The following is a 16,698-nucleotide window of genomic DNA, read 5'->3' as shown; positions in this document are numbered from 1 at the left end:
TCATGTAGGTTCTGCAGGGTTTTTTTTTAATAAATGTTTTTAATGTGTTTAGAAAATGTGCTACAAAAATAAGCATTCACTTAGCTTATTAAATATTTTCAGCAATAAAGAAGTGACTTTGAGTCGGGGTGGAAATAAACATCCTTATTCAGGAGAGATTTTTAAAAAGCAAAGAGAACATAAGAATGCAGCTAAGCTAGTATGTCTTGGAAAATTATTTTTCCTTTTCCACATCAGCAATAAGAGATCAAGAGCATTTCCAAGCACCAATTTCTGTAGGCTGGATGAAGGAAGATGGACATTTCTACAGTTGATTTGAAAGTGGATGAACTAGAGCGCTTCAGAGGTTTACAGTCGAAAAGATAAATGGATTGTGTGAGCTGTCCAATTTCATTACGTGCCCAAACTCTTTCTTTAATGTTTGACAGAATTATGATCAAATATTTCAAAATAAAAATGCTGACCTCTGTAGAAACTGTTGTTGACCTTGTCAAGGTAGCTTTAATGCTTAAAAAGAATACCAACAATCTCTCAGTGATATAAAACTTCAACAGATGCTACCAAATCAAAATATATATAGAAGGCAGCTGGTTATTCACACTGGCCGAGCTCTTATCAAACCCTGTTGTCGACTGAGTGTGAAATGGATTCCTGCCACAGAAAGTTGGCTCTGAAGCTCGCTTCATGTTCAAAGTTTGATTTGCCACATGTGATACAGTCGGATGATTTAAAACACAATTGACTTTCTTGCAGCAGTTGACTACCTTTTTTCAAAATTATACAGATCTCCAGAAACGGAAAGGCAAGTACACATGAAACCCCAAAATACTTTAAGCCAAACATTTACGATACAGATTATTTGCATAAATTTGTCATGTTGGAAGCGCTTTCTTAAACCAGCCATATAACTTTCAACCCAGCAGGCTGCAAAGAATGCCATATCCCTGTCTTTCTTCCTTTGCATTAAGACAAGGGTTTGAACCAAAGCCCTGTACACAAACCCTCTTAACTCCACAGCATGTGCAATTTGCATCTTGAGCTGCTTCACTTTGTATTAATTTAGCACCAATCTCCAATTGGAGAGCTCCATCTAATCTGGTCTCTGTATCCATCACTGCTGTGTGTTACATGTAAAGGAAGGTGAAAAACCCTCTGCAGACTCCGCTTCTGTGATAAAAGCATGAGATATGCTTAGTCTCAGTAATATCTTCTCTTGCTTAAATTGATTACAGATAATGGCAATGAAATCCAAAATTCAGCCAGTGTCTCTGTCAGTATCTCTGTTGCGGGGGCAACTTTCAGAGGTTAAATGCCTTTGTGTTGCAAAATGAGATGACTTTGACTCTTTGCAAGGATGAGGGAAAGAAGAAGAGTTGCCTGGCTACCCAGGCTTCTTCCAGGCCGCTCAAAGATATTGGGGTGTAGGAGCTTGCTAAAAGAACAGGTATACAAAGCAGAAAACCTGTAACAAAGTCAGCTGCGTTACGCCAAAGTAACTCAGAAGATCATCACATCCCTGCTTCCCAGTGGGAAGCAAGTCTAGAGCAGCATTCCTTCTCCTCATCTAAGACAAGTCAGAGGAGAGAGACAACAGCTTGAGTTTTTCTTGTATTTGGGGAGGCCACGTCTAGGGACTGAACCCAAACCAGCACACAGCTCTCTTGCTTGGCCGGGTTGCAGTGTCCTTCACCGTGGGACCAAACCCAGGGGAGGGGACAAAGCCGTGTGCTCTGCCCGCTGGATTAAGACAGACATGTGGCTGTGGCTAGGTGACAGGCAGAAAGGGCTGGACATGCCATGCACATCTGAGCTGTGTCTTGTAATCTGTGCAAAACGTTGCTACAGAACCTGCTACCACATTCTTCTGGTTTAGGAATATGTGAAATCTGGGTTTGTTTACCTAATTGTGACTACTGACGGCCAATTTGGGACCATCCTTTCTCTGACTTGGCTCACAGGGGAGGAAAATCAATTACTTTGTCTGTGCTAGTAGGAGAAACAAGTCAGAACTTGCTCACTGGCTCATGGACTCTGCTGGTATCCAGCTGGGTGAACTCTCTTCCCCTTGAATGAGGTGGACAGATCCATACTGACATCTAGAAGTGGTTCCTGGCCCAAAATATCCCTCAAATGGTGCTCGGGCGTTGTCTGGGAGAATGTTAGCTCCCACAGGCCAGCACTGTGCAAATGGTGCTGTAGTCTGGAGACCACTCAAGTCCTGTGCCCCTCTTCAGGTTACTAGTACTGACATTGCCAGTGCTGCTAAACCATGGGGATCCAAGTGCCAAATATGCCCAGTCCCAGTTATCTGGAGATTAGGTGAATTGGGAGATGCTTAAGGCACTGTGACCTTGAAAATAGTGTTTTGCTTTGAAGCACAGATGTTTCTGTCTTTTGCTTATATGAAACCGATGGTCTTCAATCAGGGCAAAGACGACCTGTGTGTGGGTATCTTCCTTCTGCTCTATTGATCTATTTTCCATATTCTTCTCATTTATACATAGAAATCTCATAGATGTTTCATGCAGAAGGAGATGGGAAGCTACTGAATAGATCATTAATAGGTTCAAGACATTGAGAATGATTTGAAGGGCTAGTGAATCTAGCCATCATAGCTGGGAATGGTTTTTTTCTGCTCTGAGGGAACTGAATTCACTTGTAAGTTGATTGTTTGGGTCCACATAAGTGGGTACCTTTTTTGTACCAGTCTTTCTGAGTTTGCACCTCATAAATTTACTCTAAATTCCCTGAAAGCTCAAAGCAAATCTCAGTCAAAGCTGTCAAATTTGGGATGTATTTTCATTAAAGCTGTATTAATCCACAGAATGCAGCTCCTGACAATACTATGAAACCTCCCATGGAGTTCAGAGTAGTCTCCTGAAAACACAGTATTTGCTAGAGTAAACACATAGCAAAGCAAGCAGCCAGCCAGGCTTGTCGTCAGGAGTGTCTTGTAAAGGACAAAACAGATTTGATGTTGTGTTAGGTTTTGGGAGAAACACAACGAAACATCACAGAGGAAGGATCTGTTTCCTCCAACCATCCAAAAATAAACCTAGAAAGTTTAAATAAAGAATAATAAAAGTTGCGTGCGCAAATTGACTCGGGGCAACTTTTTAACTTGCTTCAGTGATGTTTTCATGGCTGATTAAATGAGCCAGCAGTGACCTTGGCAGTGCTACAAAAGCAATTTTTACATCAGTCGGCATAAGGAATTCCACACTTCCCATCAAATCCCTCCTAAAAAAATGCCTGCTTGCCCTTGCAATCTGGGTTTGCTTCTGTGGTTGGCCAGATCTTCTCACTCGGTTCATGTTCCTGGGCACTATTCAGTTGGAAAGGACTCGAGCATGGCTGCGTATGAGGTTACCCTGCACAATCTCAATTTTAGCAGGGCCTGTCGTGATAGGACAAGGGGGAATGGTTTTAAACTAAAAAAGGGTAGATTCAGACTGGATATAAGGAAGAAATTTTTTGCAATGAGGGTGGTGAAACCCTGGGACACGTTGCCCAGAGCAGTGGTAGATGCCCCATCCCTGGAAACATTCAAGGTCAAGTTGGACGTGGCTCTGGACAACCTGATCTAGTTAAAGATGTCCCTGCCCACAGCAGGTGGGTTGGACTAGATGACCTTTAAAGATCCCTTCCAACCCAAACCATTCTACGATTCTATGATCTCCTTTACTGCCCAGAAAGATTACCCAGGGGGAATGTCAGGATTTTGACCACTTGCCTTTGATTCTCAAGCCTCTGGAAATCCCATGCAAAGGGCTGCTTGTGCCCGCACCGATCAGCACTCTGGCATATGGGAGGTACACTGGGAGACAGTGGACCCGGCACAGATGCTCCATGAAGGTGATGTGCGTCCAGCCAGCACATTCCGGCTGCACAGCGCAGAGATGCAGACTCTTGGGAGACCGCAGGCAGAAATACAGTGTGCTGTTCCTGCTGGCACCCCAAGCAGCTGGGGCAGACCAGGACATCAGTCTTGACTGCCAGGCACAGCATCCTCTCCCTCTCCCCAGCTGTGTAGGAGACAGCGATGCAGATTCCCACGTGAGATGTGGTCTAAGCAGCCACCAAATCTCCTTGTGCTTCAAGTCTATGGATAAAAAAACACATGTACACAAAACGGGGGCCTGCCATAAAACTCAGCTCACCCTTCTTCCATCTTCAGCCCATCAGCTGGCTCTCTCAGCTGTACATGGGGACATTAGCTGCTTCTAGCAGAGAGGAGATGGAGCAGACAGAGGGCTAAGGGAGGGAAGAGGGAAGCACTGAGGCTTTTGTTATGCACGAGAGAAAGGTCTGAGCATGGAGCAGTGAAGACGGGCAGATTTCCCGTCCCAGTAGCAGCTGGCTGGTCTCTTTGGACGCAGTCACCTGAAAACGCTGTTGGAGTCACGGGATGATACAGAAGACAACAGAGAGGAATGGGGTCACCAGGCACCATCGATGCAGACCCCATCTGAATGGGGGAAGCGTGCAGCTGCCTCTGCATTGGGCAAGAAGGGGAGGAGGGATGCTACAGACCCCAAAGTGTCGTTTTCTCCCACCAACTGCTTCTCCTTTTGGCTTTGACATGAATTTGCCATTTAGACTTGGCCAGCTCATGCTCTCTGCTTTCTCTGACTACAAAAATACTTAAGCAGATTCACACTGCTAATATGTAGGGGAATTAGAGAGTGTCGGCAATGGCTTCTGACTTAAGATACTGAGCGTCAGGTATTAGCTGAACCCAGAAATGCAGCTATCTGTGCATATTCCTAAGGCAACTTGTCAGTAGGGTGTTTCTAATCCTTCTACCAAACAGATTTTTTTTTAAAACTTGTCTTTGTCTCTCTGACCCTAATAAATCTTAATTCCCACAACTTGCGAGTGTTGACTTTCCAAAAAAACACGTCAATGGCACTCTGTCACCACCCTCCACGTTCCCGAGGAGACTGCTGGAGGCAAGTTGTCTCATTTTCCTATGCAAATGAAGAAACGAGATTTTAGAGCCAACGGCTGACTCTGGGAAAGAGGTGCTGCGTGTGCCAGCGCGAGCAACGCTCCCACCGTCGGTCCCCAACACTGGCGGAGTTCAGCTGTTCCGTGATAAAAAATAAGGCGTTTCCCTCTCCAGGCATCTTGCATTTCAATGAATAATTTTTCACCCAACTACATCCCAGCCTGCTTTGATTATGTGCACTCCATATATTGACACAGTAACGCGGAGTTGAGGAATGGTGGATCTATCCCATAAGGGGAATTGTAAAGCTGAAATCCCTAAGGCCCCAAGCCTTCAGCCCGAGCAGTTTTGTACAATGTTATTACGCTGTATTCGGACAAGACGATAGCTGAAAGGGCCGTTATTTGGTATTTACATAACATTACTATGGAGCGACTTTGGATTTTACTTTTCTTTGAAGTGCGTAAAATGGGTTAAACAACCGGGTGACGGAGCTGTTGGCAGAGCCAATTTGACAAGAAGAGAATTGCGAGTGAGTGACAGTTCAATGGCCCCCGGATGAGAGATTTCAGTGTTTCATGCACAAGGAAGCAGGGGCGGGAGGGAGTTACGGTCCGTAACTATCACGGGGTAATGTACTGCCTAATGCATACGGGTATACGCGTGCTGCTGGCCTCCAGCAGATAAGGCTGCTGGCCACTGAATAACCAATGCCTCGAGAAACATAGTGGGAACACAAAGGGTCTATATGGGCATCTTTACTGCCCTTATCACTGGTGTTGGAGCATAGCTTGGTGGCTGGTTTTAGCAGATGATTTAATTCAGCATCTGGAGTTTGCTTCATTAGCAAATGATAATGGTGGAGGGGAAGAACTGTGTGCGCATCACCATTTTGCACTTTTATTTCCTCCTGATTGCACTGCCCTAGGCTTGAGATGGGCGAGAGCCACTGCCGGCTGATGAAGAAGCGTTGTACCCTGCCTGGTGGTACCGCACGGGGCATGGCCAAGGCAGGAATTACTCTGTATTCATGCAAACCGCTCCTTTTTCCACCTCACCTCTCCCACGGATGGACTGGCCGCACCGCACACCGCCCCCAGCCTACATTTCAACTCAAGCCACCAAAGAGATGTTTTTCAAACCTTTGAACGTTTATCAAAATTAGACCAAGCCAGCAAGATTTAAGAGGCTGGTTTGAACTAGACTGTCGTGGTTTAACCCCAGCCAAGTAAATAAACCCCACGCAGCCGCTCGCTCACCCCCCCTCCGGTGGGATGGGGGAGAGAATCGGGAGGGCACAAGTAGGAAAACTCCCGGGTTGAGATAAAAACAGTTTAATAATTGAAATAAAACTAAGTAGAACAGTAAGAATAACAATGAGAACAACAATTACAGAATATACAAAGCAGACGATGCGCAATGCAACTGCTCACCGACCGCCGACCGCGTGTCGCGAACGGGGTGAGCCCCCACACACACCTGGTTTTTATACTGGGCATGATGTCACATGGTATAGAATACCCCATTGGCCAGCTGGGTCCACCACCCTGGCTGTGCTCCCCCCTCCCGGTGCAAGCATCACCCAGCAACAGCCAAAGCATCAATGGGCCATCAAGGCTCCTTTCACACCGAACCCAAAACACAGCACACCCCCCAGGCTACTGGGAAGAAAGTTAACCCTGTCCCAGCCAGAACCAGGACATAGACACACTTCACGGTCCATCCTGCAGAAACGAAACCCGCTCAGGAACTCGCCAGACAGCATCTGCTATGTCTGCACTCATAAATAAAATAGGTCGTGGCTCTCTGGCTGGGCTGGAAGCCACATGGCACAGGGGTTTCTAGGGGTAAACTCCCTCTCTCCCCCAAAGAGGGTGACCATCCTTGGGGCTGTGTCTGGTCTGGGCCATGCCCTGGTGGCTTTGGCTTGGAGGGTACCAACTGCACCAGCACCTGCTCACAGTTAAATACCAATGATTTGAGTCCTGGAGCCTCTGTCTGATCACAGCTGGGTTAAAGTACAAAATCACTGCAGGCTGAGCACCGGTACTGCAAACAGTCTTTAGCGTTGCAGCACTTGGCGTAGCAGTGTCTCATCTCTATATTCTCATGATATACCTCGCTGTAAGTCCCTCCAGCAAGGAGACAGTGGATGGTAGCGGTCTTTTTAATCTAATGAAACGAGGCATTACTAAGTGTGATCTGGTTACCTGGTTCCCACAGTTCAGTGTGTCTCTGTGCTGGATGGATTTGGGCAGCATGCGTCTGTCCATATGTTGAAACTATGCATTTCTCAGAAACCTTCTGCCACGGAGAATTAAGGAAAAGCTATGACATGGGGGAGGGGGAATAGATAGGCTTGTTTGACAGTTAATAAAACAATAAAATATACTTTGTGTGTGCCTGCGTTTCTAGGGACGTACCAGCAGCTGCTAACACCATGTCATCTGTTTTTTATTCATGGCACTGTTGGACTGTGGATAGATAATCTCTCTCTACAACTCACTCATTTCTAAGCGTAACGGGAAGCTGTCACTGAGAAACATGCTTCTCTGCCAAAAGTGGGCAGCCTGTCTTTCCACTGGGGAAACACATGACTCTGGAGTTCCTCAGGCTGCTCAAATCCCAGTGACATTGTCTTTTAATTATATTGAATATTTAATACTGGAATGCTTGTGTTTCTGCTGTACTTTCCACAATGATTGACATGATCTTCTGAAGCTACAGAGAAATCCTTGTGCTTCTCTGATTTTGCTGGTTGAGATGATAGGCAGATGTTCACTTCCCAGGCGCTGAGCCAGCTGAGGTGCCCGTGGCTTGGTGAGGTGAGCTCCCAGTTGCACCCATGGTGGCACTTGGGCTACTTGGTTTGCAGCCCCCAAGGACCCTCTCCTCGGATGGCCGCACTGCCCTCTCAGGGCAGGATTTGGCTCAAGTCAGGTTAGATATTTACAGTGCTGATCCTCAGCTGAGTCAATCACCACACCCTCCTGGAGAGAAATTTGTGGGAATTTGGGCCGCTTTCAGGATGAGACTAGTTGCCCCTAGAAGCTTATCATAGAATCATAGAATGGTTTGGGTTGGAAGGGACCTTTAAAGGCCATCTAGTCCAACCCCCTTGCTGTGGACAGGGACATTTTCAACTAGATCAGGTTGCTCAGAGCCCCATCCAACCTGACCTTGAATGTTTCCAGGGATGGGGCGTCTACCACCTCTCTGGGCAACCTGTGCCAGTGTCACACCACCCTCATCGTAAAGAATTTCTTCCTTATATCTAGTCTGAATCTACCCTCTTTTATTTTAAAACCATTCCCCCTTGTCCTATTGCTACAGGCCCTGGTAAAAACTCTCTCCGTTTTTCTTATAAGCCCCCTTTAAGTACTGAAAGGCCACAATAAGGTCTCCCCGGAGCCTTCTCTTCTCCAGGCTGAACAACCCCAACTCTCTCAGCCTTTCCTTATAGGAGAAGAAAGAGCAGCTCCTCTGGACCCACTCCAACAGGTCCATGTCTTTCTTGTGCCGAGGGCTCCAGAGCTGGATGCAGGACTGCAGGTGGGGTCTCACCAAAGCAGAGCAGAGGGGCAGAATCACCGCCCTCGACCTGCTGGCCACACTTCTTGTGATGCAGCCCAGGATACGGTTGGCCTTCTGGGCTGCGAGCACACACTGTCGGCTCATGTCCAGCTTTTCATCCACCAGTAGCCCCAAGTCCTTCTCTGTAGGGCTGCTCTCAACGCCTTCATCCCCCTGTATTGATCCCCCCAGCCTGTATTGATGCTGGTGATTGCCCCAACCCAGGTGCAGGACCCTGCACTTGGCCTTGTTGAACCTCATGAGGTTCACATGGGCCCACTTCTCAAGCTTGTCCAGGTCACTCTGAATGGCATCCTGTCCCTCAGGCGTGTCAACTGCACCACTCAGCTTGGTGTCAGGCTTCCCCCAGGCTACAAGAGATTCGTCTCCCCAGAAGCCTTCTTCCTCCTCCTCCCATTCTGTGGCCAATACATGCCCATAACGTATCAATATCATCACTAAACCTGTGTGACAATGACCGTGGCTGGTGCTAGGAGGCACCAAAATGGGTTTTGCACGTCACCTTGTGTAGCAAAGCCTTGCTCTGCGTCACCTGTGTCTCACCTCCTCCTTTTCCTCTCTCCAGCGCTGGGGAGGTCTCCTGGCAGCAGATCCCAGCCTACTCCCCCAGTGGCTCCAGCAGCGCATGTTAGTGGGGTCATGCTAATGAGAACTCATCCAATAAATACATGGGAGAGTTGTGGTGCTCAGGGTTTTTTGACATTGAATCAGTATGACTCATCCATTACAGGCTGGATCGATGGGCCGAGGCCAACTGTATGAGGTTCAACAAGGCCAAGTGCCGGGTCCTGCACTTGGGCCACAACAACCCCAGGCAACGCTACAGGCTTGGGGAAGAGTGGCTGGAAAGCTGCCCAGAGGAAAAGGACCTGGGGGTGCTGGTTGACAGCCGGCTGAACATGAGCCGGCAGTGTGCCCAGGTGGCCAAGAAGGCCAACAGCATCCTGGCCTGGATCAGGAATGGTGTGGCCAGCAGGAGCAGGGAGGTGATCGTGCCCCTGTACTCGGCACTGGTGAGGCCGCACCTCGAATCCTGTGTTCAGTTTTGGGCCCCTCACTACAAGAAGGACATGGAGGTGCTGGAGCGTGTCCAGAGAAGGGCAACGAAGCTGGTGAAGGGCCTGGAGCACAAGTCTGATGGGGAGCGGCTGAGGGAACTGGGGGTGTTTAGTCTGGAGAAGAGGAGGCTGAGGGGAGACCTCATTGTGCTCTACAACTACCTGAAAGGAGGTTGTAGCGAGGTGGGTGTTGGTCTCTTCTCCCAAGTAACAAGTGATAGGACGAGAGGAAATGGCCTCAAGTTGCGCCAAGGGAGGTTTAGGTTGGACATTAGGAGAAATATCTTTACTGAAAGAGTGGTCAGGCCTTGGAACAGGCTGCCCAGGGAAGTGGTGGAGTCACCATCCCTGGAGGTATTTAAAAGACGTGTAGATGAGGCCCTTAGGGACATGGTGTAGTGGACATGGTGTGTTGGGTTGACAGTTGGACACGATGATCTTAGAGGTCTTTTCCAACCTGTATGATTCTATGATTCTATCCCTCACGCAGCCTCCACCTCCCCTTCCCAAGGCGCTCTCGGGCTTGCCCTTCCCCTCCCTACTTGCCTTCAGTGCTTGCTGTGCTCTGTCGTTATTCAGGGAAGTTGCCTTCATGTCTAATTGGGAAGAGACACCCGTATAGACTGCCCCTGTATATAGTGTCTCTGTACAGAGATAAGTGCAGTGCATGGAAGAGACACTCACCCCCTAAGGTTAATTTGTCAGTGCTGAATGCTCCTTAAAATAGAGCCAAGGAGATAAAGACAGAGCTTGGGCATTGCATGCACTGAAGTTGTCTTGGTGTGGTTCTCTCTAGCACAGGCTGTGCCTGCAGCCCAGGTATGGGGGGGGCTTTTTAAGCAACGGGGAGATGCAGGGAGGCAGCCCTGGGAGTGTCAGCCAGCTGTGATCCCATACGTACCTCCCTGCACTGTCTTTGGTGCCTTTTCATAAGTTTTCTTGGTGCAAGTTCAAGTCACAGAGCTGTTATTGAGGCTCAGTTCTTTCCCTGCCACCTCCCAACACCACTAATAAAGCTCTCCCTTTCCTCTAAGTCATTATTTGAACAAATTTAAGTTGTTTTGGAGGGGAGGGAGGGAATGAGTTCACTGCTTCAAGGCTGCAGGAGCTGGGGTTGCAGAAGAGCCCCGGCCACGTGCTCGCTGTGCTCCTCACTGCTGAGGCAGAAGTAGTTTGTGGTTGCAGACCATTACGCAGCATTTCAGATAAACCTCTCAGGTGTGGCCCAGCGCACAGTGAAGGGTGTCTGGGTCATTCTGCTAATAAGGAGGCAGCCCCTAATGAGTCCATCTCTGCTCTCCTGCCTCTCTGAGAGGGAAGGGAGAAACCTCAGAGTGCTCCCAAGTCAGGTTTGACTTCACAGAAGAGTTGCCCACTCTACAGATGACCAGGAATCCCCTGGATGACGCATTGATGCCATCATACCTGGCAGGTGGATCCATTGAGTATTGAGGTGTTAAGTTTTGTGGAAAGTGTCGTGTTTGCAAGTCTAAAGAGCCCAGGCTGCAAAGTGTTGCTTGTCCCAGGCTGGAGTAGGAATTGAGGAGTACACGTAGGGGTCCGGAGCTGTGAAAGCACTCAGCTCACTGCCTTGCAGAAAAGCCTCAGGGACAGTGTGTTTGGCTATGAAATGGCCGGTGTGTGTGTGCCAGAGAGTCCACTATATGGGAGCATGGGTCCCTCAGCCCTTCCTCCTGGCAGGGGGAGACGCTCACCACGAGCAGGCTCTTCTCCCCCAGGGCCACAGCTCCGTGTGCTGGGACCACAACCGGGGCCCTGCTGATTTCTCTAATAAAAATAACAGTTGATTTACAGTGCGTTGTTCTTCATGTGCATTTTTGCAAAGAGGGTCCTATAGCGGGAGGGAGCAGCAGGGGAAACCCTGGCTGAATAACACTGCTCTGGCAAGCCACCTCCACCAGCAAAGCATGCTCAGCTCTCGCTGCTCCAGCTGAAGGATTTCTGCTGGTGTACCCCGTCCCGAGTTCAGGCCAGCCAGCTGCAGCTCTGACATGCTCCCCCAGGCTGCTTTTTCTGATGCAGGTTACGTGGAGGATGCCAGGAAGGGGTGGGTAGGAAGGAGATGAAAAGCAGCAGATACAGAGGGGTCTCAGCAGCTGCCTGGGCAGCTCACAGTGCACCACGGTCCAGCTCTGCAGCTCTGCAGCACTGAGGACACGGTTTGGTTTCTGGTTTGAATGCCACCCGTTATTCCTGATTTATGCCTGTGGGATCCACAAGCTATCTTGCTGTCCTGCTATATTGGATGTAGAAGGTCCTGGGCCCACTTTCTATTGATTTCCGTGCTCTCAGAGACCAGTCCCCATCTTCTTCAATGTGTCTGTGACGGAAGTTGTATTAATGCAAAATGAATATCCCTCTGGAAAATGAAGTCCAGAAATTAATAATGAATTAAAACAACTTGCCACAGGCATTGCTAATGAGCTCTTTGTCTGTGCGGCTCACATGAAAGGAGGTCATTGCTCAGCCATTCCCATTGCGAACAGCAAGCAGATTAACCGTTAACGTTGAGCGCGTGGGTCTCTCCTGAGACAGCGTGACAGGCTGCAGCTCGGCTTGTGCCTGGCAGGGTTTTCCTGCCCTTATCCCTGCTGTGCATGTTTTTCTTGATGAGTCTTTGCTACCTGGAGAAGACACCTTCCCTCCTCTTCCCTTCGAAATCTCAGGTTGCCCGTCTGTGTTGGGAGGACACAGGAGTCATCCCACTGGAAAGGACAATAACCTTGTAGAGCTTAAGAGGAGAGCGGAAAGTAATCTTGGAGGGGACTAGCAGGGCTTAACTTCACTGCCGTAAGCCTCTTCAGGGACTCTGGCCCAGTAACTAACCTGGCACCGCTCCAGTGCTGGGTCTGCATCTATTGTTCTTTTCCCTTATCTTGCAAGGCAAAGGGTTATCCTGCCTTATCTGCTACCACAGGCTTTGGAGGAGGCCCCACGGCAAGGGCAGTGGAGATCGTGCCCTTGCTGAGCCCCGGGGACAGGAGGGGTCTGTGCTGGGAGAGAGGCAGCCGCCACTGGGCAGTAGAGAAGGGAAAGCTGTCACGCCATGCCGACAACTTCTCCGTGGCTTTTTCAGCAGCCAGGTCTCACTCAGCAGAAATAAGGCAGCAGCACATTGCATTCACCCCTCTTGCCTGGGGAGGGTGGCTGAAGGCAGGTGCTTTCAGGTCCTCACTCGATACCTGGGGCTGGATGAAGCAGTGCGTGGGACAAGGGACGCTGGGCATCACTTCTCCATGATGTGACTGGACATCAAAAGGGAATTTTACCCCTTGTCCAGTGACCCTTGTGACAGTGCTGGCTGGCTGGAGCTGAGGGACCCGTCACTTCCCCATGTCCACGGGCAGCCTGTTTCACATCAGCCATTTATCGCTCTGTTCCGCTTTCTTGTGAAATATGGAAGCTCAACCTATCTCCTCCAAGTCCTTAACCTAGGCTTGAGAAAACGCTGCTGTGTTTGAGGCATGCTTTTTCACCGCCCTTCCCCACCCTCGCCCTCTCAGGTGGGACACCCAGCAAGGCTGGCTGATGGCTCGCTTCCTTGCTTGGCAGCACAATTGCTCATTTATCAAATAACTGAGTCACCCCAGAGCACTGGGAGCCAGGCAGCGCCAGCCACACAGCGCAGCGCCTGCAATGCACTCCGTCATGGGGATGCCCGGATTCACCGCCACCAACTGCCCCCACCAGTGGCCTTGGCCATGGAGGGGTCAGTCCTGCCCTCCCCTACACCCACCACTGGCCATGCATTCCCACTCCTCCTCTTGTGGTAGCGCTGGGCTGGGAAGAATTCCCTTTCTGGTGCAGAGAGAGTTTGGCCCGATCAGGAGAGAAAGGAGCAGGGAGGCTTGGGCAGGGGTGGGGGAAAAGCAAGACTTGGGCTCTCGAACTGCACATTGACAGGCACAAAACCCCCTTCCCCCCTCTCCTTTAAAAGTTTGTGTTTGTTTGTCTGTTGTTAAGCTAAAAACTCATCCAATGCCCCCCAGTAAGTACCTGCACTGCGCCTATGTATCTCTGAATTCACCTGGCAGTCTTACCATCCTCTTCACCACAGTATCCGAGTACCTCATAAGCCAAACCGTAGCTTGTCCTTAAAATGCTCCAGCAAAGGTAGGTTCATCTTACAGGAGACAGGGATGCTTGGAATGTCAATCCCACCCAGCACAATGCCAGGAGAGAACTATCTGAGGAACCTCCAAAGAGACTGGTGTAACTGGTGTGCTCTTTGCTTGGGTCCCTGAACGGACAAAGGACATGACCACGCCTGGTCTACTCAGCTCTGAGCACCATTCAGGAGCTAGTTCAGGCGTCTGTGAAAGGCAATGCAGCAGGCAGCGTAGACATAGCAGAGATTCCAACGGTTGTGCCTGAGAAGTCTGAGTTGGGAATTAAAATGAAGCTAGTTGCATCCCACCTATTCACTATCTGCCAGGCTGTTCCTCCTACACAGCAACTTTCCTCGTATTCGGAGGCTGCTTTAAGCTAGTGCTGCATTTAGGCACGGCTACGGCTTCTTTCTTTGCCGGCATGACCTAGAAACCACCCTTGCGTTGGGTGCACAAAGGAGCAGTATGGACATTGCTGGGAACTGCACTAGGACATGGCAGGGAGATGGGTGGGTGGAGGACAGTGTAACGCTCACATGAATGCCAGGGAAGTATACTTCAAGTTTGTCTCAGCTGTGTCAGATACTATGACAGGGCTGGGTTTAGGGACATTTTTAGAGAGAGATTGAGGGTCTTATGAATGTGTTTGGGAGTTAAGTACAAATCAGGGCTTTTTTCAACTCAAGCTGTGTTTGTATTTACAGGACAGAGCAGTCAAGAGCAGTAGGGTTCTCAGGTCCCCGCCACCCATTTTCTGCACAGCATCATCATTTCACCTCCATTTAACAACTGGTTCACATGTGGGGTAACTCTGACTCAGCTGCTTGGCAGACTCGTTGGGGCAGTCAAGCCTGCAGACAGCTTTATTTTCACTGAGGCTTGCAGCACAGAGATTTGTAGACCAAATCCTTATGAGCAGTCACCAGGGAACGTTGTTGGGACCTCTGATCCCAGGTGTGCCAGTGCTGCTGTAACCATTGCAGCTCTGGGATCCGGGGCTATTATGGGCTCTGTGATCACAGGCTGCATCCTTTGTACCCCTGTTTCCTACCAGTGACAGTCAGGACAAGAGCTCTGTTATGGCCAAGACTTCAGTAGTCCAGTAGGAAACACAGGAGCTCAGCAGAGCTGGTGAAAATTCACAGAGGCAAGAGGATGCGTTAGACTTAAAAGTCAAATAAGGTTTTGCAGAAAAGGTAGTAATGCACTGTCCTCCGTATGGGGTGAATAGTTTCTCTGAGCTTGGCTTTTTTGCTTTTACAAAGGGTATTTTGGAAGTGTGTGTTACTTTCCTCTCTTTCCTTCCAAGTGCCTAAATTTTAGGCTGTATCCTTATCTCTAAATGACAGGCAATACCGAATGGGAAACTATTTTGTTCTGTCATTTACTTCTCATTTGGTCCTGTCACATCCTATCTTTCGGCACTACGTATTTTCTTAGTGTTATGAGCATATATCTGTGCTGTGTGTGTGAGAGTGGGTGTCTGAAATCTGTTTGCAAAGGTCCTTGATAAAAAGCTTTAACAACTAAAATTATCAGAGAGGCATGAGTGAGCTGGTCATGGTAGATCTGAACACTGGCAGGCGGCAGATCATCTGTCTGCAGAGACATTAAACACTGAGGAAGTCAGAATCGCCAGGTTTTTAGTATTTACCTAGGAGGAAAATTACTGCTTGTTTCACGGAGCTAATGTTGCTTGCAGATTTAGCTTGGACACCAGAGGGAACATAAATGCAACAGCAGTGGAGTATTTTCAAGGATAGCGTTTCCCTCCAGAAGCACAATGCAAGTTCTCCACATTAATCACTTTCTTTCATTCTTGTTTTCCAGCCAAAGCTTTTGGCCAAGGAGTTGCTTGACTTGGTGGCATCTCATTTCAACCTGAAGGAGAAGGAGTACTTTGGAATTGCATTCACAGATGAAACGTAAGTGTGAGAAATCAAAGACCTAAAAGGCAACTCCTAGATCACAGGAAATCTTGGCAGTTTTGTCCTAAGCAAAATGACCAGGATAGAAGACTTGTGTACCCCAAGGTCCTAGACAAAGGTCTAGGGAGGCATGGACCTCACAGTCTGTCCTGTACTGCCTCTTCCTCAGAGGTCTGGAGGCCTCTCACGGCAAGTTAAGCATGGCTGGAGGTGTACAGAGGCAGTAACAATCCCTTCCTAATTCTGTGTTCAAAGAGTTGGTGTCATTTGGCAATGGTAAAAGGTTAGCTTAAGCTCTCATGAACTTAAGATCCACTCGCTAGTTCAAAATTATTACCAGATTGGCGGAACTGTTCAATCAAAGTGCTAATCAGTTTATTCACTCAAGCAGGCTTAAAAGTAATGCTAAATTATTTCAAGGAAAGAAAAAAAGAAACAACCTCACAAAATTACTCTATTATTTCTGATGTTTTAGGTCCCAGATTAGAGTTCCATAAAAAAGGGAAAGAAGAAAGTGTGGGAAAGGAAGGGATTGCCAAATTTAACGTGAATGAAAAGCATTTTTAAATATAAAATTTCCATTGTGGAAAGGATTTGACCCTACCAGGAATCACACAACAGCCTTATGGCTGAGCTAAACCAAAGGATGGGACCCTGACACTGCAGTCACCTCAGGCAATGTTGGTTGTTCGCCTTGAACCCCAGCTCCCAGAGTCCTAGTATTACCACAAAATTTGAGGTTTTGTCTCAAGACAGGCCATTTCTACCCCCTGTTTAAAATGCAAGTATAAAATTAGCACTGGAGAAACATTAAAGGTCTGCCAAATGCTATGATTAGTCCTAGACTTTGACCTCTCTGCTACTTTTTTCCAGCTGCCTGTTTTCTCTTTGTAGTTAGACTGTCCTCGGCGTATGGACTGTGGTTGTATGCGCGCCCACCATACTCCACCTTGGTTTGCAATAGGGGGTTTTTTGTATATTAATCAGGAAGGGGCTTCCCGCACCTATATTGCTTTAAAAAAACAAGATTTTCAAGC

General features: G+C 48.4%; 1 protein-coding gene across 1 annotated transcript in view; it reads left to right on the top strand.

Moving 5' to 3' along the window:
* LOC142079585 (FERM domain-containing protein 4A-like) overlaps positions 1-16,698 on the top strand; it is a 77,474-nt gene that overhangs the window by 38,147 nt on the left and 22,629 nt on the right. The window contains exon 3 of the mRNA XM_075144011.1: positions 15,564-15,658. Coding sequence (XP_075000112.1) covers positions 15,564-15,658 — 95 coding nt within the window. The remainder of the gene's footprint in view (positions 1-15,563; positions 15,659-16,698) is intronic.

Source organism: Calonectris borealis, chromosome 1 (assembly GCF_964195595.1).
Source record: "Calonectris borealis chromosome 1, bCalBor7.hap1.2, whole genome shotgun sequence".
Classification (NCBI taxonomy): domain Eukaryota; kingdom Metazoa; phylum Chordata; class Aves; order Procellariiformes; family Procellariidae; genus Calonectris; species Calonectris borealis.
This window is presented reverse-complemented; position numbering and strand designations above follow the sequence as displayed.